This window comes from Meleagris gallopavo, chromosome 11, assembly GCF_000146605.3.
Source record: "Meleagris gallopavo isolate NT-WF06-2002-E0010 breed Aviagen turkey brand Nicholas breeding stock chromosome 11, Turkey_5.1, whole genome shotgun sequence".
Classification (NCBI taxonomy): Eukaryota; Metazoa; Chordata; class Aves; order Galliformes; family Phasianidae; genus Meleagris; species Meleagris gallopavo.
Genome location: NC_015021.2, coordinates 1,128,721 through 1,152,669, shown reverse-complemented (window position 1 = coordinate 1,152,669; position 23,949 = coordinate 1,128,721). Strand labels below are relative to the sequence as shown.

The 23,949-nt window shown below is 39.6% G+C and overlaps 1 protein-coding gene across 1 annotated transcript; it reads right to left on the bottom strand.

The window, feature by feature from the left end:
• Positions 1-966: 966 nt before the first annotated feature.
• Positions 967-21,486, bottom strand: LOC100546606 (probable cation-transporting ATPase 13A4). The gene is made up of 17 exons (XM_019618915.1): positions 21,211-21,486; positions 16,055-16,228; positions 13,646-13,783; positions 12,265-12,335; positions 12,095-12,175; positions 11,426-11,495; positions 10,507-10,641; positions 10,035-10,107; positions 9,287-9,418; positions 7,929-8,099; positions 7,342-7,499; positions 5,696-5,884; positions 5,318-5,379; positions 4,259-4,409; positions 2,825-2,911; positions 2,043-2,196; positions 967-1,453 (listed from the first exon to the last, which is right to left on the bottom strand). Exons 1-17 carry the CDS (start codon positions 21,271-21,273, stop codon positions 1,338-1,340), a joined length of 2,025 nt encoding a protein of 674 aa, XP_019474460.1. The 5' UTR covers positions 21,274-21,486; the 3' UTR covers positions 967-1,337.
• Positions 21,487-23,949: the final 2,463 nt, after the last annotated feature.

Below are 23,949 nucleotides of genomic sequence, written 5' to 3'. Positions count from 1 at the left end.
GAGAGGAAACACCATTTTAGAGCTATCTTCTCCACATACAAAAATCAAGCCTAAAGGATAAGTTGGATTGCTTTCTATTTGTGCACAGGGGTTCTCCAACTCTGTTTTTTCCTATTCTTTACACCTGTGCTACTGCCATTTTTACAGCTGAACACAAGCAGTTGAGTACCGAATTTGGTAAACAATGGAAACAATGGCATGAAATAGAGGTCCCCCAGGGAGCCAGGTTGATTCTGAAGAGTTTGAAAGCTTTTAATTTTTTTTTTCCAAACAATTTAGCCACTGTAGTAAGTAGGTGATGCCAAACACTTGCAAGGCAGTCAAAGTAACTACTCAGAGTATCTGAGTCGGGTGATGCTGAATAGTCACTGCTTGCAAAGCACATTGTGTTTGACCTCCACTTGTCTTTTTTCTTTCCTGGCAGCGTACATTTCATCCAAATATAACTGCACACACAATTACAAAATCTGGGCCATATTGTATTGTTTGCCTGCTGGGTTGGATAGGTCTCTTATGATGCTTGTGACAAGAAGATAAACAACCATTTGCTCTTGGACTCCATGTCATTGAGCCCTCTCAGCAAAGTAAAAAAACTCTGTGAAAGAGCAAGTGAACTTCATCTGAATTAGGACCTGCTTATAGTAAGCAGAGAAACAACAAATGTGCAAAGTAATTGCAATTGTTTCACAAGTGATGTTTCAGTAGTATCACAGGCAAGAACAAGAGCGATTTTTCTAAGGGTCTATGGACTCGCGTGGGCATACTTTAGTGAGATTTGTGGGAAAACTAATTCCATGAGAATAGCAGAAGGGTTTTCTGGCTTTTCTAGAAATTGAAGAAAGCTAAAGCTATAATGCTAAAGAAGGCAAAGACCAAGATTACAGGAGAAAATATTCTGTTGACTTTCTCCGGGTTAGAGAATAGGTAGTGTAATGGGGGCCATCTGCTGCCTTTGCTTAACTGAGAAGCCAGGATAAAAAAAGAACTTAAAAAACAAACAAACATATTTGACTGAAATCCTAGATAAATATGCATGGAGAGTGGCAGAACTTATGGGCTGAGGTAGGGGTGTACTAAGCTGCAGGTTGTGCTAGAGTTGAATCATATGTTAATCCATTGCTAAGAAACACAAAGATTATAGGTATGTGCTACAGGTACTGAGTAGCAATACCCACTCTACCCACTCTCAGACCCATATCCAGATTTAAACAGATTCTCTTTAGCCTGCATCTAGCAAGCCCGTCTATGCTACAGCCCTGATCTTGGTAAAGGCCTTGAGGTAATGATATAATGTGAGGCTTATGGCTGGATGTGGCTGATAAGAAGCTGTTTGTTGCTTACCTCGTTAGATCAGTAGATTGCTTTCCCAACTGTAGAGACTTATATGCCAGTCCAATCACCCTAAAGCCTTGTGCTGTGTAGAACAGAAGCTTACTTTCGAAGTTCGATGGGACTGTCCAAAAGAGGAAAAGACAGCTCATCATAGCATTTGGCTGTTTGTTTTATAGAAGTGGGATGGTCTTAGGAACATTCTCTAAAGCATTTTAAGCATGAAGCATGGTCTTAGAGGAGATGTACGCTTAGAGTTCTAATAGGCCTTGGGCATTAAGGAGAGCTGCTACAATGAATTTTGTTCAATAAGAAAATCATTGCCAATCCTCTGCCAGTCTCACTGAGGATCTTAAACTATTCTGCATAGACTTACCTTCTTCTAGTGTATTGTAAAGGAGCTGTGCTTTTCCAGCTGTCCACTCAAGGTTTGAAGAGAAAATGTTTTCTGGTACATAGTGTGTAACTCAAATACTAATTCTATTAGAAACTGAATGCCTTGCACAATAATTGGTACTTCTGTCTGCAAGCAGTACTTCTTTGCTGAAAAGGGCTGCATGAAAAGTTAGCCTTAGACTGGAAGAACAATCAACACTTCAGGCTGAGATGAAAGTGCTTAGACTCAGAAATCTCATCAGGACCTTACACTACAATGCACTACCAAGCTCATTTATACCTATGCATTTCTAGGAAGCGTTTAAAATGTTGGTTACCTGTTTCTGCTCTGCATAACACAGCTACCATTTCTGGAGCACCTTTTGTGAAGACTTGTTTTTCCCCACCAATTTCCTGAGCAATGACAGACATTCTCTGCAAAGCTGAAGAAAATGGAAACTGGTGTAAAATGGTAATTCCTTCCACAGAGGCCTAGGAGAGAAGTAAAGGGATTAGATACTGCAGTGAAGATCTTAAGCTCAAGCCAAGGCAGTTGAGCCCCCTGAGCCGTGCTGAGAAGATAACAATGTATAATGCACTGATTTTTTTTTTCTTCATAGTGGGGCAGAACAGACTCATGAGATTTGTACAGCGATGTTTCATTCAAGCAACGTGAAGAGTTCTCTGACAGTTTCAGCAGGCTATTTGATACAATTTACTGAAAGGAACAAAAAGGAACTCGCCAGTCCTATTTGTTTAACAAGACTGCTACATTTTGTACTAGTCTGTTTTTCGTTTGCAAGACATTTGAAAGCTTTCACACCAGCAGAGATCTGACATCAGCTTCTGGAGTCACCTGCAGCCCCAAGCACTCTAGAGGTGATCACCACTTGGCTGATCCAGAACTGAATCTGGAGCCATCAGGGGAGGTCCTGTTTCTGTTGCGAGCAGCAAGCTCCCTCTGGCAACTATTTTTCTTCACAAAGAGTGTGATGCATGCAATCCAAGTGAGAACAAGTGTGGAAGAGTTGCCTTGGACTAGAACAATCAAACATTTCTCTACTTAGAGGTAACTCTCACACTAACAGTTTAACAGATGTGAATCTTGCAGATAGCTTACACGGTTGGCTTTAGGTCCAGGTCTAACAACTGTGGCATGTGTAGATCTTTGACCTTCAGTCTGGTGTCCGCTGGAATCATCTATCACCTGCATATTGAAAGACAAAAGTCTTTTAGTTTACAACATCAGTATAGCTGAAAGAAACCTCAGTGGATCACTTAGAGCGTTTTCTTCCCTCAAAATGAGGTATCTTATTCATTCTTGACCTCACACTAAGAAACTCTGGTAGTGGAGAACTCATTGCTTCTTTGGCAAACAAATTCAGTTGTTCATCAGCTTCATGAAGATATTGCTGTACTCTTGCATAGCAAATAGGTTGTGTTATCTTCCAGACTAATCCTTTGTCCATCACAGTACATTCAAATGCACAAAAACCCTTTTTCATAACTATAGTCTCAGTGGAAATCTAATAAGTTTTTTAATATAGGAAGCATCACTTTCTACTCTTGAAGTCTTCCACAAGTCAGCTGTTTTTTAATCATCACAATGTGACTGAGAATAAGAATATTTTATGGTGTCAAAGGGCATGCAATTATTCTTCTTTCAGGTAATTTTTTCTGCCTAAGGCTGAAGCGGTGAATTGATGCCCCAGGGGAAAAAAATACTTTCTCACTCCTGTCATTATTGGATTTTTTTTTTTTCCTTGAAACTTGACTATTTTATGTATTTTGCAGATACAAAACAGACAGGACTTAAGTATGGATGTTGTCACCCACATAACTAGCTAACCTGGCCCTGAATCTTGTCTTGTACCAGCAACAGCTTGTGGCTGTATCTTTCACTGGGTAACTACTGGTTCTCGTTCTCTTACCTATCTCAGAACTGCAGTCTCTCACTTTTTCATAAATGCTCAATTTTCCTCAATTAACTAGGGCCATTGGCAACATCTGTACATAATGGGACATCAAGGGAATAAAAGCAGAGTGCTTTGAGATTTACTAGTTTTGTTCTGTTCTCATTACTCTGCAAGTGTAGTAGTATTTCCCACCTGTGAGGCCTTCTGTCATCCTTAGGCTTGAAATCCCATGCCCATATGAAACATCTCCAGAACGACAAAGCTCTACTAAACACTGAAGTTTTGTATCCAGTTCAAAGTGGCAGAAATAATTACATGCCAGTCCACATCTGTATACAAGTCATAGCTAGGACTTCTTGCCATCTGGCAGCAGCCACGGTCAGAGTTGATACCTCAGTAGGGTTTGTATAATATCCACCGCTCAGTCAAATGATCTAAATACTCGATATACTCCAGTCTGAAAGCTTTGGACAAAAAGAGCATTTCTCTAAAAGCCAAAGAATGTGATATCCCTTCTGGCTGCTTTACTTATGTTTAGACAGTGACTGTTCGCGTGGAAGGCTTTGGGATGTTTCTCCTTTGCAAGAAAATATCAAAACTCTATATCATTATTTGCATAACAACAGATCACAGTTTACCCAGTTAGTTGCCTCAAACATTTTCACATCCAGTGGGTCTCCTTGGATCTTGCCCTCCAGAACAATTAACGAATGACAAACCACCATTGTGCTGAACACTGGGCCCCAAGGCAGGCTGTGGTCTGCAGGGAACCTGTGAACATCCTGAAAGCTAACATAAAAGAAACTATAAAAATTATTATCAGAAAACACCAAACACGTGTGTCTAACAGAAAAAGATGTCATAAGTTAATAGGATGAGAGGAAGTGTCAGGAAAGGTTCAGGTTAGATGTTAGGAAAAAATTCTCCCGGAGAGTGGTGATGAATTGGCAGAGGCTGCCAAGGGAGGTGGTGGAGTCAGCATTCCTGGAGGTGTTCAAGAAATGTGGAGGTATGGTACTGAGAAACATGGGTTAGAGGGCAAAGTTTCTTGTGGGTGGATGGTTGGGCTAGATGATCTTAGAGGTCTTTTCCAAACTTTATGATTCTATGTAAGGACACTGTTAAAGTGATTTTTAAAGTCCCATCCTGTGGCCAGGCATCATCGAGCATGTTTCTGTAGATTTGTCCTCTCCCAGGAGTTATTTCTTGTGCACACCCCTGGATGGAATACGCATACTCAGAATAAGTATATTCTATCTATTTAATAGTCCATTGGGATATACATCAGATTATTGTGAAATATGTTACTTGGGGATTGTGCAATGATTCAAACTGTGAGGCTGATACAAGCCTGGACATCTTTGTGCATTCACATTTCTGGAAATGTAAATAGGCAGAAATACTGGTACTGTAGGAACAGCAGTCTCATGAGTTACAGTAATTTCCTGGGCGCTTCTGCTACTCTGAAATCTAACCTAGCACGTCTACTGCAGAATTCCCTGGCTGTATGTGCACAGGACCTGGAATGAGACAACCAACTCATTTTCCAGACAATACAGAAATACCAATAGATATCTAAACAAGAGGATCTTTTCATTGTTTTTGACATGAACATGTCTTTCAGATGTTTGAATGTCGTGGAGGAGTGGCTGGTCACTATCCCACAAATTTAAATTCCATTTTTCATCAAGCCTTACCAGTTTCCTTCAGAGGGCAGCAAGCCCCAGAGATCCAGGCCATCTTCTGTTAAGGTGCCAGTCTACATTAGAATATATGTTTAAATTAACTTTGCACATTAGATTTACATGAGAAATAAAAAGTAAGACATATTTCAAGAAGCTGCTCTTTAGAAACTGTCAGTACAGTGCAGAGAAAAAGTACTACCAGAATACTTCCTAGGTTCAAAATAAAAAAAAAAAACCAGCAACATACAACAATGTACATTCAGACAAACATAAGGATGAAAGACTGGTCCATGTGTTTCTAAAATACAACGGAAATTGCTTGGCCAAATTCTCCCACCCCTAGCATTGCTCCCATTGCAAGTGCAGGAGTGATCAATACAGAGGAGTTACTTTGTCAAAGCAGATGAGGTTCAGCTGTCCACACATATTGATTCTTTGTGGGCTGATGCAGAAGATGCCCTTTTTCTTCAGCCTCCTCTGGGTGTAAATGATTCCTGTTGTCAAGGCAGCTGGTAGGGCTGGGGGGACAGCAATAGTGATAACGTCCAAAGCTTTCTTCACTACTTCTCCAGCCTCCTCCTGATGTAAAACCAAAGGCAGTTATCAGCAAGATGCTGTGATGCTTGGCTTATCTGAGAATAGCCCTCTTTATTTCTCCTTCTCTGCACTGTAGATGCTTCATGCTGTTGTTTTTTTACCTGTGGTATGTTACATATTCATGTCCCTAAAAAATGAATTGCTTTGATTTAACCAAAGGGCCTAAGGCTACACCACTGCTAAAGAGCCTGCAAAGCACATGAATGAGCTAAAACATGCCAGGATAGGTTATTACACCTTCAGTTGAGCCTAGCTCACTATCACAAAGCACAAAAGAATCTGCCATTGCCATGGGCATTCATCCAACTACCTATAGACGTAGCTCTGGGCTTCATATTAGGGTGACAGATTAGATGTATGGGAAAATGCTTAAACAGGACTGCTTTTATGTGTAGGGAAATACATAGAAATAAAAGTTACATTTCTAAATGTAATCTCTAATTAGAAAGTTAAGAGGTTGGTGTAAAGATGGCTACAGGTACACTGAATGTTGGCATTCTTATTCTTGGCAGTCATTATCACTACTAAAGGATTGAATGCATTTCAAATTGGGGTCCCAGGACAGAGGCACTGCAAACTAAAGCCAATCTGCAGTTCGGATGGATCTGAAAGCTCACTAGAGTTCTGTTATAACCACTTCTAAGCCTGGTTTGGGCTTTGACCAATAAACCATGCTGGTTTTGACACAATGAATTTTCATCAGTTTTTCATTCTCCCTTCGACATTATTTCAGACCACAGAAAGTTCCATTCTGATACCATTTTCAGTTACCATGATAACATCAGCATGCATTTCACATATTACAAAGAGGGAGGAGGATTGTTCAGGAAAGGAAAAAAAAAAGAAAAGAAACTTGGCAAAGCAGATTCCACAGAGCAAATTCATGCCTAATAAACCTAACGAACTCTGGTAAAAATAAGTGGAGATGTGGGTGAGTGACTCAACTGCTACTTGGCTTTTCAAAAGTTATTTCCCAAAAGCTATACTTACTTAGCAATAACGAAGTGAAGGTTCCCCCCACCACACAAATAACTATATAAAAATATGACAAAAGGGGCAGAAGAAAACAGGGAGTTTTTTATAGTGTCAGTAAAATTTGGGAATCTGTGTCTGTACCTGTACTGTTCAGGGCTCTGTGAGAAGCAGAAGGGAGAAAAGTGGCTGAAGGGGTGTGCGATTATCTGTAAAGTGCTCACACCAGATATGCTAGGAACTCTGGGGAAATGAAAATGGGGACACAGTGGGTTTTGACACCTTAGAATTGAATATCTAAGAGTTTATGGTGTCACAAATATAATTTCATTGCAAAATGGCCACATCTACTAAGGCAAAGAGGATTTTAAAATCATACTTTTTGTATGAAAGTGTATAGGAAACCACTGAAGTCTTAAGACTCTTGAAGCTGAGTATGACTATTTCTCTTGCATTTAGTAACTCACCCCATTAAGTGCAAATACACACACAGTGTAGATCATTCCAATGGTCGCAAATGCTATGAGGCACATCAGGAACCGGAGAGCATCTCTGTACAACTTGAAGTTCACTGGTTTAGGGTAGAGAATGGACCTCACCAGATCTCCTTTGGTTGTATTGAAACCTGAAAAGATAAATCAAGATTGTTACATGGGGAAGTCATTTCCAAAAGTTCTCTAAGAAAAAAATAGAAGGCTTTGAAATAGAATTCAAAGAACTTATGAAAGAAGGCCAAGATCTTTCATTTTACAGTATGTGAGCTGATATACGGAATATAAAAAAAATTGTTTTAAGCAGGATTTTTTCAAGATCTCAAAGCAAAGACAAATTCTTCTTTGTAATCATATGCTACTGGGCTTTTTAAGAGGTGTGCCAAGCAAACTGAAACAATTCATAATAGTTTAATACAGATAGGGATGTTGATTGTGAACTTTGATTAATTCCTCTAGTGTAAGGTGCACCAGAGAAATTTAATTCAGACTCTGGAGACCTCTAAATCATGTTGCAATAAGAAAAAGCACGAAAGGAAAAGCGAACTGATGTGCTGACTGACCAGTCTGCAGCACTACGGCTTTCACTACTCCTCTGTCGTCTCCCTTGGTCTGTATGACCTCTGTTCCACAGAAGAGGATGTGTTTTTTGTAATCCTCTGCACAGTGCATTTTCCAGGGCTTCAGGTTATCAGCTTGGGGTAACTGGGTCTTTGTTACTGGAATACTTTCTCCTAGGAAAGATGAACTCAGATGAGGAAAACTGCAGTATGCCCTATGCCTTAAAATTAGCCTGCTGACAGTAAAGTATCTAGACAGAAAGTAAATGTACTTCTTAGAGAAACCAGTGTAGAGAGACATTAAATTTATATCGTCACATCTTCAAAATGAATAGGAGTTTGAGCCTAGCAGAAAAGAACAGACTCTGCCAGAGAAAAACTCCCCTTTGCACTGGTACAGCAGCTTCTTGCACAACAGCTCTTGTATGTCTGAGAACTGAAAACAGTCCAAGGACTCTGAGCCATAGCAGTAGATACAGAAACATGAACAGGGACTTTAAGTGGTATTGTATGACTCCAATTGATAGCCACAAGCTGTTCACATAGCTTGAACTGTGTGTGCAGGTCATTACACTATTACCTCAGGCAGATTGAATGTGGCATTACCTGATTCATGCTTGAGAGCCAATAAATATCCTGTGTATGTCAGAGCAGGTACACTCAGGTAAAGCAGCAGAAATACTTTCACTGAATATCTGGTCGCTGAGGCTATCTAAATGAAAGGAGCTTCTGGAATTTCTCATTTACATGAGATTTTAGAATGGTTGATTTGGGTTCAGTTCAGACTTAGACCAAATTTAAAGACAGAAACAGAAATATGAACATCTGCTCCAAAGATCCTTTTTCTACAATGAACTCACCCACTTGGTGTCCCCCCCACTACTATCACATGAAAATGGGATTAATTGAATGTAGAGCTGAACAAACACTTCAGCTGGTTAGAGACATTGCAGCAATTATGATGAAATATTCAGTGAATGAGAAAAATCCCTACAGACTGAGTGGACTCTGTGCTCTGTGTGAGAACAGCTTTGTTCCATAACTACTGTTTCTTCGCCTGTCGCACTCACTGCACTACCCTTTCTAGTTAGAGGATCGCTTCCTAAATGTTGCACCCCAGAAAGAAAAAAAATGAACTGCTCTTCCCAGTAAGTAGCTTCACATCAGGTACTTACTAAACTGGGGCTAGCTACTATTCTGTCCTTTTTATAGCAAACATTCCAAAGAATGCCCCTCTAGGCTAACTATGAACTATCCCACAGTGAGGATGATTGACATATGATTATGTTGTATGTCCTGTGCCACTTGTTGAAACACCGTGATGATGTTTTAATAGCGAATCTGGAAGGAACAAGTTGTACCTGTCAGCATGCTTTCATTTACAATGCACTGCCCACTGATCAAGATGGCATCACAAGGCAAGAGGGCTTTGCCCTCCTTCAAAACCATCGTGTCTCCAGGAACAAGATGATGTGATTCCAGCTCTTGGAAACCTGTAGGTGACATACAATTAAATCTTTGTGCTTCACATACAAGGAAGCTGAATATATCATTACTTCTTTATAAAAGCTGATAAAAAAAGGAGTGCAAGTAGGACCTAAGAATACAATATCCCTTATCAAGAAAATTCTAGGTATCAGTTCAAATTGCAGAATACCTTATCTCAGCTAACAATTATTGCTCCAGTGTACTGACCTGACTGAAGAAGTTTAGATCTACGTTTCTTAGTTTGACTCCCTTTTTTTGAATTCTACAAATACCATGACAATAAACAGACTTTGAAAGCAACAATTATGTGGACTTATAACCATTAAATGCTTATGTGGTTGGCTTCACGAGCACTACTTTAAGAAAAATGATATTGTTTTTCTTGGTAATTTTTTTTTTTTTTAAAGACCGTGTTCATACAACCACGAATATGATTGATGTGCCACAACATACTTCTGGGTGAAACTAAACCAATCTGCAAATGGTAGTTAAAAAAGCTTAGAGACAATAGAGGGAACAGTTCTGGAAGGAATTTGAGAATTTGATGCTATACATTCTCAGATTCAATGTAAGTAGCTTCAGAAATGAAATGCGTTAAGGAAAGAAGTATACACAAGTTACCTTCCTTATTTCTGCAGACAGTGACCATGATGTTGTTATGAGACTCAACCAGTCTTTGCAGTTTAACCGATTGCTATAAATTAAAGGCGAACATAGAAAAGTATTACATCTTATGAAATGCAACTCATCCACTAACTATTCCCTTCTGTTATTTGTGGTTATGAGAGCCTTCATAAACTGGGGTCTGTCCCTGCCAGGAACTGTACAATCATACAGAAAAAAGAAGCTCCCCACCTTAATTGTGGAGACGATGCAACAAAAGGTTACAAAGCAAAGCACTGGAATGGGGAAGGAAGGATGTGGTTAAAGTACCACACGGAGCTTATTATGACTAGGAGGCCAAGCCACTGCACCTGCTAAACCTTTGAGTAACTCTCAGAGCCCGGTACATGTGCTTGTTGCAACATCCTGGGCTTTCCTAGGTATTAGAAATAAGACCTCCTTGTGGAGAAAGGTGGGATGTCTCACCTACCTGCCTAAGATCATATACAGTCAGAGAAATTGAGAGGAGAGACATAATTATGATGGCAGCAGCATACTCCATGTAATCTTCAGCAAACCACAGACACACACTGAACAACTGGAATACGTAAAAAGGATTTAAGACCTGTTTGGAGAGAAAGAATTACTCAAGAGTTGGCCATATCTAAATGGCTCCAGTATTCCCAGGCAGCACATCTTGTTAGAAATTGGTTGAAATAAAAGCTATGGAGTTAATTGTTATCTCTCCCCACAATCTTTCTGATTTTGTGAGCAGTGGCCCAGCCTAATCAGTCTGGCCCATTCCCATGGAACAAAAGTGCCAAATAATCAGGGACAATAAGGATGTTATTTGCCATGTGAATGGCTCAATCCAATCAACCCAATCTTTGTTTTGCTTTGTTCTTTACAAGAAGCTGAGATCAGGCTGTGAAATGAGCAGGGTGCTTGCACACTGTGAGTAATACATCACCACAAACACTCTGCTTAGGCCATGCATGTATCCAGTTGTAGTCAAAAAAGGATATTGGCACTTTACACGTTGCTGTGTAGCTATAGGCATATGCCAGCTACTGCTGTTCATGTCATCTCTGCTGAGTCAGAGACAGCCTTTGCCTGGAAGATTTGATTTCCAAGGAAGCTTGTAAACATTCACTGACCCTTATAAGGCCAACAGAACGAGCTCCCAGGACACAGACACAAACAGTAAGCAGCTACACAAGTGTGGGAGTGGTGCACACAGAACAATGGAGAAGTGAATTCATGATTATATCACGAATAGGATTTGAAAATATTGTGTGCTTGCTAGGTGAGAACAGAGAAACTAGCAAGACACAGAGTCCATCATATTCTATACATATACTCTGCCTTTCAAAGTAGCCTTAAGAGTAAAATTGACAGAAATGCTGAACCTCTTTGATGAGTAGTTTCCAAATAGGGATCACTGGAACATCAATAGTGTTTGGCCCACATATCACTCTCCTGTATGGGATAAAGATACATCATTTACAGGTAAAGTGGTGACTATAGCTCAAAAAGCTGCAGCTGCTGATAGTCCCAAAGGCTTGTATTGATCCCAATTTAAAATCTGTGAGAATCTTTCTCCAAGAAAAAAAAGTTTAAAAAATATCCTTTACAGTGCTTATGTCAGAAAAGATAGATTTACCAGTGAAATCAACTCAAACCAAGAACCAAGAAACGTAACACAGCCAATTCAATACAAGCTCAATACAACTACATGGAGTCTTACTGGGGAAGCTCACATACAACTTATCTACACCATCCCCTGAAGCCTTTCTGCTACTCCAAGCAAGAACAGCTCAGTCAGTTGCAAAGCATAGTTATTTCTTAATTGAGAAGAGTAATGGTGATGAACACATAAAGGCATTTTAAAACCTTGACAAGGAACGCACAACATTCTAGCATTTTTAATTCAATTTTTCAAGCATGGCCACTTCATCTAAAATTCTGTTCATATTAATGTATGCAAAAGAAGCTCAGGAAAAGAGCACCAAGAACAATGAATTTTAATCTCTTTGAAATCCACATGCTGAATACTCAGAGTGTTTTAAAATACATACCTGAGACTCTGTTCATTGCAGGTAAGACCAGAACCAAATTTGGCGTGTATTGCTGAACAAGTGTGGTGGTCTTCTAGGGCTCTAAAATACAAATAGTTTTTTCCTCAGGACATTAGTCCCAAAATGTTTGACTTCCTCAGCGTCTTGTGTAATCATTGTATGGAACTCACCCAACTTTCTGGAACTGCTTTGCATAGATATTCCAGACATAGCGGATTTTTTGTACTTGTATACTTTTCACCTGCAAAATAAAGCAGAGGCAGCAAGAGCTGCAGAACAGCAAACAACAGTTCTCACAGGCCTGCTCAGAAATTCCAATGGATGAGAATGGCTCTTCCAGGATGGCTTCTGAGCCACTGCTAATGCTTAGCCCTTGCAGAGCTGTTATCTATGAGGAACGCATGCTGTCATTTAGGACATGCAAAGGAGAATGTCCTGCCCTGTGCAATAATAATGAAGCCTGTTAAAGATAATGGTGTTTCATAGCAGCTGGAAGAAGGCAATGCACCTACGCACACAAGAAAGCAGCTTTAGAAGACTCTCCCTATCCAGTGAATTAAGACAATGAAATTTATAGTGAACTCATACCCTGATACAAAATGGAGATATAACCAGTCATTAATCTAACAAGAGGTCTGTAGCTAGGTGCGCGCAAAGGAGTTCCAATATTTGAAATGCTAAAAGCCAGACTGGGAAATGAGAGAGACAACTTGCTGCAGGAGTACACACTACTCTGTGGAATTAAGTATCTTAAAAGGCAATAAGGTTTTATAAACAACATGTAAGTAAAGGCTTTTGAATTGTTAGTGAAATATTAAACTGTTTGCTCTTTGCTTCTTGAAATCTGTTCTTTCCTACCTAGATGTTTTGACTCATGTGAGTGTTGCTCAAAGGGTCTATTATTTAGGGGATATATTGTTTTGTTTTGTTTTTTTCTATGTTGCTAATTCGATCCTCTGAAGAATGTTACAAATCAGTTCTCACTTTCATACTGTGCCAGCTGATTAAACTAGCTGGCATTAAAATTTCATATGTACGTTAAGATATGCCCACACAAAACAGCAAAAAAGGCAATAGCTTTGCTCAGCTGAACTTACGTTTATAATGAAAATTTCTCATGAAATAAGTTACTATAGATACAAAAATAAATGCTAACAAGTTAGAAATCTATTTCTTGGAAGGGCATACAGCTCTTTTATGGGCTACCAAGATCTAGTGTCTATACGCTATCTGCTACTTGTTCTGAAACTGAGTTAATTGTGTTTACTGAAACCATGAGGGATCACATGATCTGCTTGGATCTATTAATCTTCTACTTTCTTCCACTGCCTCACTGGCATCTCCAAGCTCTGGAACTGTAAGAGGTCAGGATACATTTTTGCAAGAACAATGGACAGATCAAGACCAGACTCGAACAAATACACACTAAAGCACAAATCGATGCAGCAGCAGGTCTCTTAGCTAAGTATGGCTCACAGCTCACTTCCACTCCACAATGCCTGGTTGAGATTTGCTACATCTCCCAAATGCTGCAGGCAGTAGTTGACTTACCTGTAAACTTGGCTTCATTAAGGCTTTGTTGAAGATTGAATCTTCCTCAGCAATGCTTGGATAATCCAATCTACTTCTGATAATTCCAGACATAGAGATCCATGTCACATGCTTATGTGAATAAATCCGAAATTCATCCTAAACAAATATAAAAGCAGCACAATTTCCCTCAAGATCAGACCAAACTCATTATCACTACAAAGTGAATGATTACTGTAGGCTTTTCTAGAGAATTGCTCAACTTTTTTTAAAGAACTATCCAACAGCATCCTTCCAGCACCTGTAATTGTCAGATAAATCAGCAGAATGGGAGCAGAACCACAGTCCTGTCAAAATGCAAGTACTACAAAGTAATTCACTGAGCAGAGGTCTGTTGCTTGACTGATAAGGATGGAATGTGAACATTTAGGTCATGATCAATGAACAGGCAAATAGTATGGGACAATCTGAGATGCAGTGATCATACTGTGAAGAAAAGGTCAAAAAGCATGTAGTTGTGCAGGATGGATGTTTAATGCTTTTCATAGTCATTCCTGTGTTAACATTTCATTGGAACAAATGTTCCAGTAGCACCGTGACACTCTTACCTTAGACAAGATTTTGCCACAAACTCAGCTCATGCTCTTGCTATTTTTTAATGAAGTTCAACATTGGAACTGCCTGATAACCAGCACTGGTATTTCAGTCTTAGAGATCTGAACAACTGCTGTAAAAAGCACCAGCATGTTAAGTCTCAAATCTGAACACCGAACCACATGCATTAAAGCTAGCTATACGACTGACTTATATAGCATATTCAGTATGTAAGAAGTTGGGCAGATGGAGAAAGCTGATTACCTCAGCTAGCCAGGTTCTGGAAATTAAGTTGTTACACTGACAACAGAAATGTAAGATTCTGTACCAAATATGCATCTTTTTTAATAATTTAAGGGTTCAGAAGAAGATCTTTAAGAATGTTAACATATCTTAATTATTTGTGCACTTCTCTCCTTACACCCATATTTTGAGTTAAATATCATTTATTTTCTGATATTTATCTTCAATTTAAATTTCAGAATTAGTATTCACTGGGATGTAGACTGAGATGGGAAGCAATCAATAACACGGGTGCTCATTATTTAAATTAAAGTGAGACAAACTTCAATAACAAAAGTGAGTTAATAAGCTCTTGAATTGCCATTGCAGAAATGATGATAAATTATGAATGAAGGTTTTATGTAAGGCACAAGAGAACTCTCAGGATCAAGCTGACAAGATTGCTTGTATTGTCATTAGCGGTAGCCATCATATTTGAGAACTAACATAATCATAAAGAACGTAGGGAAAAGTACCTGTTGTTTTCAAGTAAAGAACACAAGAAAGAAATTTGCAATTGCAAATGCCCAGAGCATATTTTCAGAGAGCTTACTGATAAGAAGAATTTACAATATGATTCAATTCTTGTTTAATTACACAAAGGATCATTTTAAAACCCATTTATCTGAAAAGTGCTTGGCATAGCAAATCCATTTTAAATGACACATGAGAGTGGGTAATTAAAATTGCAAACCAAACTGAAGATTAAAAAGCGAGATTAAACCTAATATGCTTCTTTAAAAAAAAATAATAATAAAATAAAAAAAGGTTTTTAAAATCTCCCCCCCTGGCATATTAGATTGCAGTTTAAACATAAAATATGCAACAGGCAGATCTGTGATTTCCAAAGCCCCAGCATTCTAGCTGCAAACTGTTATGCTCCTTTAAGAAGGTAGCTCAGACACAATGGTGGCACAGTTTGTAATAGCATATGTCATTATTCAGGAATCTTCAAAGCAAAAAAAAAATCAAACTTCTGGAAATAAACAAACCCTGCCAGCTTCTGGAGTATTCAGGCTCATCTAGGATTCAAAATCAAGTTTCAATTTGCTTCTTTCAGTTTTGCAGTAGTTTCCACGAAATGAAATCAAGGTATGTTGCAGAGCTTCAGCACAGTCCTCAACAAGTAGAAGAACTACCAGCCAAATGGAACAGCCCTGAAAGCATTCTCTGCAGGATTATCATCTTAATGGACATGGAGAAAGATTGATGCTTTGAGAACGCATTTGCAGTGTAGAAAACACAGGGATGGTGGAAGGGAGCAGGAAGACTTGAGTGCAAAGAATGCAGGCATGAGATCACAGATATTACAGATTTTTCACCACAATCTTTCAGTTCATTGCCTGATCAGCTGTTAACCTTCATTCCAATCATCATCTTACATATAGTTTGTGTAATGGTTGAGAGTTCTGTAACTCAGTTATAGCAAATATAAGATATTACTGCAATACATCAGCAACATGAGATTTCAGCTTACTGGATTCATTCCAGTTAACTCACCTTCCAATTAACTACATACTAGGGACTAATTTAAGGATTAAAGTAGGCACCTACTGTTGTTCTAAGCAACACAACGTCTGCTTCTTCCAAGCTGCAGGGAACACAGTTTGCCCACACATCCCATTCTGGTTTCCAGTAGAACAGCAGCAGGAGAGCCCCACAGGACAAGATGTACCCAGCAATGCACAGAGCCTTCCGGCAGCCCTGGGTTTTGTAGCCAAAAATTTCCTGCACATCAAAGACAAGGAAAGAATCATTCTTACACCTGGAACAATATAGGTTCCCATCATCCACTGTTCTTCCATAGATACTGTTTGGTATGATAATGTGGGGGAAAAAAAAAAAAAAAAAAAACAACAAAACCACAAAGTTGTAGAACTTTCGTTTTGCTTCTTTATAGTACACGACCAGAAAATAATTTTGCTTTTTGTACAGTTTGCATCCACCCACACAAAATCTGTATTCCTGTAGTCTGTCCGAACTTCTGATATACCTTTATTTAGTTGTGATTCTTTGGATGAAAAAGTAAGAATGATTTGAAATGATACCAAAATATAAAGGTCCTAACATTTAGGCCTTGAGACAGGAAGCCAAGCTTGCTTGCTCAGCTTTTCTTAAGGACTCTGGGTGAGACCTGCTGGAGCTGCATTGTAAAACTTGGCACTGTATTTGTAGGGCTGTTACCACCTTCCACAACAGCTTCACTGTGGGGATTTGGGACTTTGCCAATATGCTACTGTCCTAACATCCCAAAATAATAATAACTGTTATTAGGAACAGCTAATGAACACTTGCACAATGCTTTACATGTTCAGAGGGCAAAAGGAAGCTACTCTCTGTAGCTATATGAGTAGGTATCATCATTCCTTTTTAAAGCTGGGGAAATTGTAACAATGAGGCAAGGTGACCTGCCCAAAACTTCAAAGGGATGACTGTCAGCATTATAGTTTAAGAATTGCCAGGTCATGGTACCATGGCCAAATTCTCTCTCTGTGGTGCTATCAGAGGTTGGGTAAAGGTGAAACAAAGTGTACAAAGTGACTTTACAGAGCAGACCGAGTCCTGATCTAAGTGAAAGATAGAATAGCTGCAATTACATCAGATGACCAAGGGAATTTGCTAACGTAAGGGTTAAGATTCCTCAATCTCCTTCTTAGTATATCTGCAGCAATTGTGCAATCTGCTTCTCAAGATCAGATATCTGCAGCTACAGATATTGCAAGATCTATTCGCAAGGGGAGAAGAAAAGATAATGTAATTGGAAGGATGAGTAATACATAATTCCTGGTTCTGTGCTGGTGCCTTTGCTTACTATGCGAAACGCAGGCCCTACCCAGTGCTTCCGCTCACTGCAACAACCTGCCTGCACTCTGTCATTCCCCAGAAGATGGACTCCATTCACCGAGGTGGTCTCCATAGGGCTTCTAAACAGAAGAAAATGGCAACTGTGGAAAAAAGTATGGCAGGCTATGCAAGCAAGTGGCTTGCATTGTGCAGGACCTGTTTATACCGCCTTGAGATGCACATGCTCAGCATTTTTCAGAGGTTTCTATAGTCTCATATAGAGCAGCATATAAGGCACTCTGCTGCAGATAGAAGGAAGTTCATGCGGGCCAGCAGATAGGCAACACTGTTTTAAGGCGCTTGGTACAGCAGTCATGTGCTATTAGTATTCACTAATTGCTCCAATAGACAGGTAAAAGGCTTTCCATGCACTTCTGTCTAGTTGTATTTTCAACAAAAAGGCTACAAAATTAGCGTCAACACCAGCATACAGAATAGTACATACAGTGATGCAAACTCACAGTTTGCAACAATTAGTTACTAGCAAGATGCGGATGCCTGTCTCCAGACATCACAGCCTGTCAGCAAGGAAAGAAACTCCCAAGTAGATAGAGATGCCTAAGGGAAGAACTGTTAAAAGAGCGTGCCTTCAGATTTCCTGCAGTAAATAGCTGGACCTGAAATAACTAGAATAATCTTTCCAAATTAGGATGGGCCTGTATATCAGGGTGGGGAAGAATGAGATTGCTGCCATGAGCATCTTGCTTCTGCGAGTGATTCATTCCTTTAATTTCCAGCCTTACACCCAAAGTCTGAGAGGTCAATAAAGCTGTAGATAGTACAATTAAAAAGGGTGAGGGTGGGCACCTAGTGTGTGATTGGCAGTCATTTGGGCTCATCTTCTGTTGGCAGTGTTCTTCTCTTCAGAAATGCCGAATGATTCCCCAAGCCTTACATGTCAAATTAACCAAGAGGTCCACCCACCAAAGCAATGTGTTTGGAGGGATAATGGTGTCCTCTTTCACAACGGGGTGAGTCATGTGGCAAAATGCATCCGTCCAATTTTTTGTATTTTTGAAACGAGGCTTTCTAGTTTATGCAAATCAACATCCAAAAGGGCTTAAATAAAAATACACTGCAAACAATTAATCCCTGTGCACTGCAAGGCATTCACAGAAGAGCAAGCAAACAGAAACAGTGAGCAAACAGAGCAAACAGAATCCATAGAGCTAAGGCAGATTCTGTCTTTCTCTGCCTAGAGAAACAAGCATCTATACATCAAAATCTGAGTTCTATCTACACCTGTGTGTTTTCAGGCCTCTGTTTTCCCCTCAAACAAAACAAAACAAAACAGTTTAATCCTCTAGATCTCAAGATATTTTTCAAAATCAAGAAAGCATCAGTATTCCCTTGGAAATTAGGACATAGGAAGAGAAGGAAAATAGCTGGGGGAAAAAATGGCCTTGCTCTCAGGTCATCCAGTACTGACATCTTGCTGATTCTGACCAGGGAATTGCCTGACATAGATACTTTTAAGCTGTTTTGACATAGTGCACATTCTGCCCTAAGAACACTAGTGTTGGTTCAGGTTGGTTTGTTTCTTGATGAACATGACATTTCTGAATGTAGGTGTTCAGGAGCTCTACAAGAAGTGACCTGGGAAAGAATAAACAACAGATGTTAACTGCTATTTCGTATCTGGGTGAGCAGCTGAAAAATAAAGCCAAAGTAAAGCAAGGATTTTCCAAGGTTTGGAAGCATCTGGGCCACGTCTTTCTGATGTAGAACTGAACAGGGAAACAAACCAAGCTCCAAACCTTACTTGTCCCAAAGCTCCCCTTTCAATGCTCTGCTTTAGAATAAAACTTCCTGTTAGATTCAGCTGTTTTTCTGACTGTGCCTTCTGCAGGAAGAATTTAAGCGATGAATGATGGATTCATAAAAAATATTTAGTGGATAAATAATTCCTTGCTTAAAAAGAAATATTTTGAATATTTGAATAAATAAAACCACTTCTCATTTATCAAGTAGGTCAATAAGGATTTGTTCTTCAGAAGAATTCTCAAACTATTCCCTTCTCAACCAAGAAAAAAGGGTGAATATTTGACCCACAACACTGGTAATCATATTGTGTATGAAAAAGTGGCAACAGGCACATATATCATGAAAGTTTCTCAGCAAGTTTCTCTAGCCACGTGAATGTCTTAGAGTTATTAATGTTTGGAAAGCCTTCAAGCTTATTCAGGATTTGCTAGGTCAATACTGCAAAGATCTCCCAAGAAAATCTATGTCCGCTATGACAAACAGTGCTTCCTGGGCTGACAAAAACCCTGGTGTTGATGTCACCAATAAGAGCATATCTGTCAGCTTGGTTTTATGTTGGTAGGGAAGAAAATAACTTCTGTTGGCTTGTATTTCACTTCCTGCACAAGGAAGTTGTACTAATGTAGAGATGCTCACCTATGTAGACATGCAGAAATATATAGATTTGCACCTTCCCTATTCCATGGGCAGGTTGTTATGGCTTGATATATAACATGCAGTCAAATAACCTAGGTTCATAACAGCACAAAACTTACAGGTGGTGAAAAACAAAACTAAGATTAGCTATCTGTAATACTCCAAAGTGTCTCTTGTTATTTCATAGGACGTAGCACTGTCTACAAAAGAGGCTGTACAGAGAACTCATCTCATCTCTGTGCCATAATTTTTAATTAATTCTAGTGTATTGTAAAACTGTTTCCCTGCCTGTTGACAATACCTTTCTCTTGGAACTCCTAACAGTCAGAAGAGTAACAAATAGAGAAGAGTTTCAACTTGTGAGTGAGGGGTATAGGGAGGGACAATGAATTACTGGACTGTCAGACCTGCTCAGTTGGCAGAAAACATGATTATTCAATGAAAGGCTCTTAGCTGCATTTACAATCATATAAAGACAGCTCTCAAGGGCTTATTACTCTAATATTCAGCAAGTCTGTTGCTTATGGTTAAAAGAAAAATTCCCTGTAACTGCAGAGTCATCTGCTCAGTAGAAATTAAATGCAAAAGCGAAACAAGTTCAAGCACCCTTTTCCTTGGTGAAAACATGGTTTGTAGCTACTAAAGAGAAAGAAATCTGAACAGTGGCTGTGAAATATCATAATTCTGGCAACCCAATCACCAGGTACTCTATTACTAATAACTTGTTGCTGTAGCAACAGATAATAGGATTAGACTTGAAAGACTGGTATAGATTCACAATGAATTTAATATCTGAATCTCATTCTTAGCAATTGGAACTTCTTTCATTAAAGGTTTGTTCCCATTCCCTCTGAAGCCAGGAGCAACATTCAAAGTTGTTCACTCAACAACATTCTCCTTCCTGGAAAAACTATAGTTCTGTAATTAGAAATCAAGTTTAATACAGGTTCCCAGGCTAAAATAGTGTTGCTAATTCAACAGGCTGCTTTAGCTAACAATTTATACAAACATAAGAAGGTTTTCAGGTTCTTTTTTTTAGTTCAAGAGAAGATCAAGATTCCCATCTCACCCAGATGGAGCTCACCCTAGACATTCAGCTGTTAAATGTTTAGGAACACTACTCTAGGGCAACCCTCAGGCTGGGACAAGGCCAGCACTGGCTAGTTTTACAATACTACATCAGTATTCTGTCAACTTCTTCTAAGATTCTGTGAAGTTATCTTCTGCTGGAGGTAAAAATCAATTACATCTAGTGGACATATCCAACTTAGTATTCTTTCAGTTAAAAATAAATATATATATATATATACACACACATACATATATATCTCTTTATAACTGTATGTTTCTGCTATGGAGATACCAGCATTCATAATTAAATTACAGACTGTATCATTTTATTGCAGAACACGTGCCATCTGCTGCTTTGAGTTGAGAAAGACCTAGACAGAGATAAAACGACTCACCATTTCATTCTCCTCTCCCTGGTTAAGCAGTGCATAATGGTTCTTAGCAGGATTTTCCCCCATGAAATGACCTTCTGGAGACTTTCTACAGCACCCTCAGGACAAGTCTTCAGTGTTGCGTGGCTTGAATGTCCACATTGAGGAAGTGTTCTAAGTACACACCTTCTTTCTAACTCTGCTTTTGTTTGAAGAATGGAGCTCCTCCCTCTCTGTGGGGTAAACAGGTAACATTCATCCCTCCTCCTTTCATTCTGTTGTTGGGGTTTTGAGATTGAGGGGATACCTTGAAATAAAACTCACTCAAAGACACTGGGAGAAAGAAAAAATTAGATCTGTTAAGCATTTGTCAGAGCAGGAATCCTAGTCATAGCTCTGATAGTGCAGCAAGTGCTGCTGGCATGCGTATTTCAGGGGTGGGCAAGAGGTGAATATGTCTCCTCAAGAGATTATAGAATTACTGGGGACTAGGGAGCGTGTCCAAATGAGAAGGACAACAGACCTTGCTGTGGTTATACTCTTAGCAACCAGCCCTTCCAACTGTGATTCCTTCATGTTCCTTGGAGAAAATTCAAGTTCTGGCTCTAGTTTGTCCAGGTGGATTTATGTACTGACTATGTGTAAGGATCCACCTATGTAGGGTCTGTGATAACTATTTTTGTTAATTACTAAAAATATTGTCACAGAACATCTTCTGACCTTGCTATATAACTTTGGGGAAAGTAATTATAGTTATTTATTCACACTTCAGCAAAACTAGAGCTCCTCACTGATGTCAGAGAGCTGGGTGCAAATGATGCTGACCTCTTATACAGGGTCAAAATGAAGCTGGCAAAATAATAAAAAAAAAAATAAAAGAAACAAAAACAGCAATCAGGTTTTATCACTTCCTTTTTTCACTTCTCTGGGCTGAATTGTTTATTATTCCTGTGGTTCATTCTCATTGTCATTACTGTTTCCTTGTCCTTTGCTATTTTTTAAGAAGTTATACATCAAGCATCACAGGAATGAGGTCAGGAGAGGCAAACCTGTTCTTCCAGAAAATATGTTAAGGAAACTAAATTATTATTTCTAGAATGACTGAAACAGACCAGGATGTGCCAAGTTTGTTCCTGCTCATCTGCACTTCAATTCCATGTGGTATGCACTTGTATAAGCCACAAACATCTCAAGCACCATGAATGGTCATTGCCTGTTTCCTGCGATGGGCAGGGCTGGAAGACTCAGAAAAACTGAAAAGTCAGAAATGGTTGGAAGAGAAAAGAGGAAATGAAGGAGGTAGGCCAACCAACATAAGAAAAATTGCCCATTTCAGTTTGTTCTTCCGAGACTCGGCAACAAAAACTTCAGTTATTTCCTAAGAGTCAAAATTTTCCATTAAAAATTAGAAAGAATACAATATAGTCCATTTATGATAAATATATTTATAAAGTTCAGCACTATTTAAAATCTATAACAGACAGGAAACAACTGCAAAGGCATCTTTTCCAAAGCAGGCTGATGGTTTTGGGAAATGACTCATTATTTTGGGAGGTGATAGCAGTGGAAAACAAGAGTGCCACAAACAATTTTTCTGCCTGATCAGCTTTTGCTGCTTCATCAAATGTCAGTAAGATGTAGCATGTGTCACTGGACAGCCCTTCCATGGAGAAGAGAATATCAAGCAGATCACACCAAACCTGGAACTCCAGGGAAGAATCACAACTCACCCAATCTATTCATTGCTTATAGCCTGAGTCCAGCTTCTGTTGACATTTTCTACTCCTATATAACACCCTTATTTGGGAGATTTGCATCTTCATGACCAAAAATAAAGGAGGCGTAGATTAAAGAGTTAAAAAAATCATAATTTCCATAGACTGACAACCTGGCATAGCATTTCAGAAAAGCCTGTTAATCCAGAAGGAATGAAGATTGTGGAATTTGTCCATTTTCTTAAGGAGGACTTTTATCTGGAGAAAACGCAACTTCACCCCCTAACTCAGAACCTTCAGTTAAATGATGCCCTCTACTGTTCAAACTAAGCATTACAAGTCTGTTTATGCACATAAACTGTTACTTGGATTGGCTTCTACCGACAGTGTCACCATTCCTCTTAATAATTTGAAATTTGCTTTAAAAACAGATAAAAATCACACCTCCAGGGACAATGACTCCACCACCTCCCTGGGCAGCCGGTCCCAATGCATTATCATTAGATTTTTCCTAATAGCCAACCTGAAAGTGTTCTCTAAACATCGTCTACTCCAACCCCCCTTCTCCCCCCCCCAGGCGATTAACAGCAGCCTGACCTATAACACGCCCCAAACTCCTCTTTATGTCCTGCTGTGGTTAGGATGCTGCACGATGCCCAGAGACAGCACAGAGAAGAAAGTGAAAGGAGTTGGGAGATACGGTGTGCAAGGAAGATGGACTTCGTGTTGTGCAACCTGAGAGAGGCTCTGAGAAGTCACGACAAGCACCGGCACTACCAGACTCCAGCGCCTGAGGTCTTTACACAGCGGCTTGGCACACGCCAATAATTGCATGAAGCGATCGTCTGCGGGCAGAGGAACAGCCCTGCCGATCCCTCTTGGTTCCTCTTTCACTTCCAGACATCCTGCCTGCGACCCAACAGCAGGCAGAAGGGCACTGAAAAAGGCCTCTCGCTTTTCAGCACCCAAGGCAGCGCCGCTATCTGATCCGTGCCCTTCTCCAGCATCACAGCTGTTTGAGCCCTTCCGGGAACGGAAGGCTCCCCAC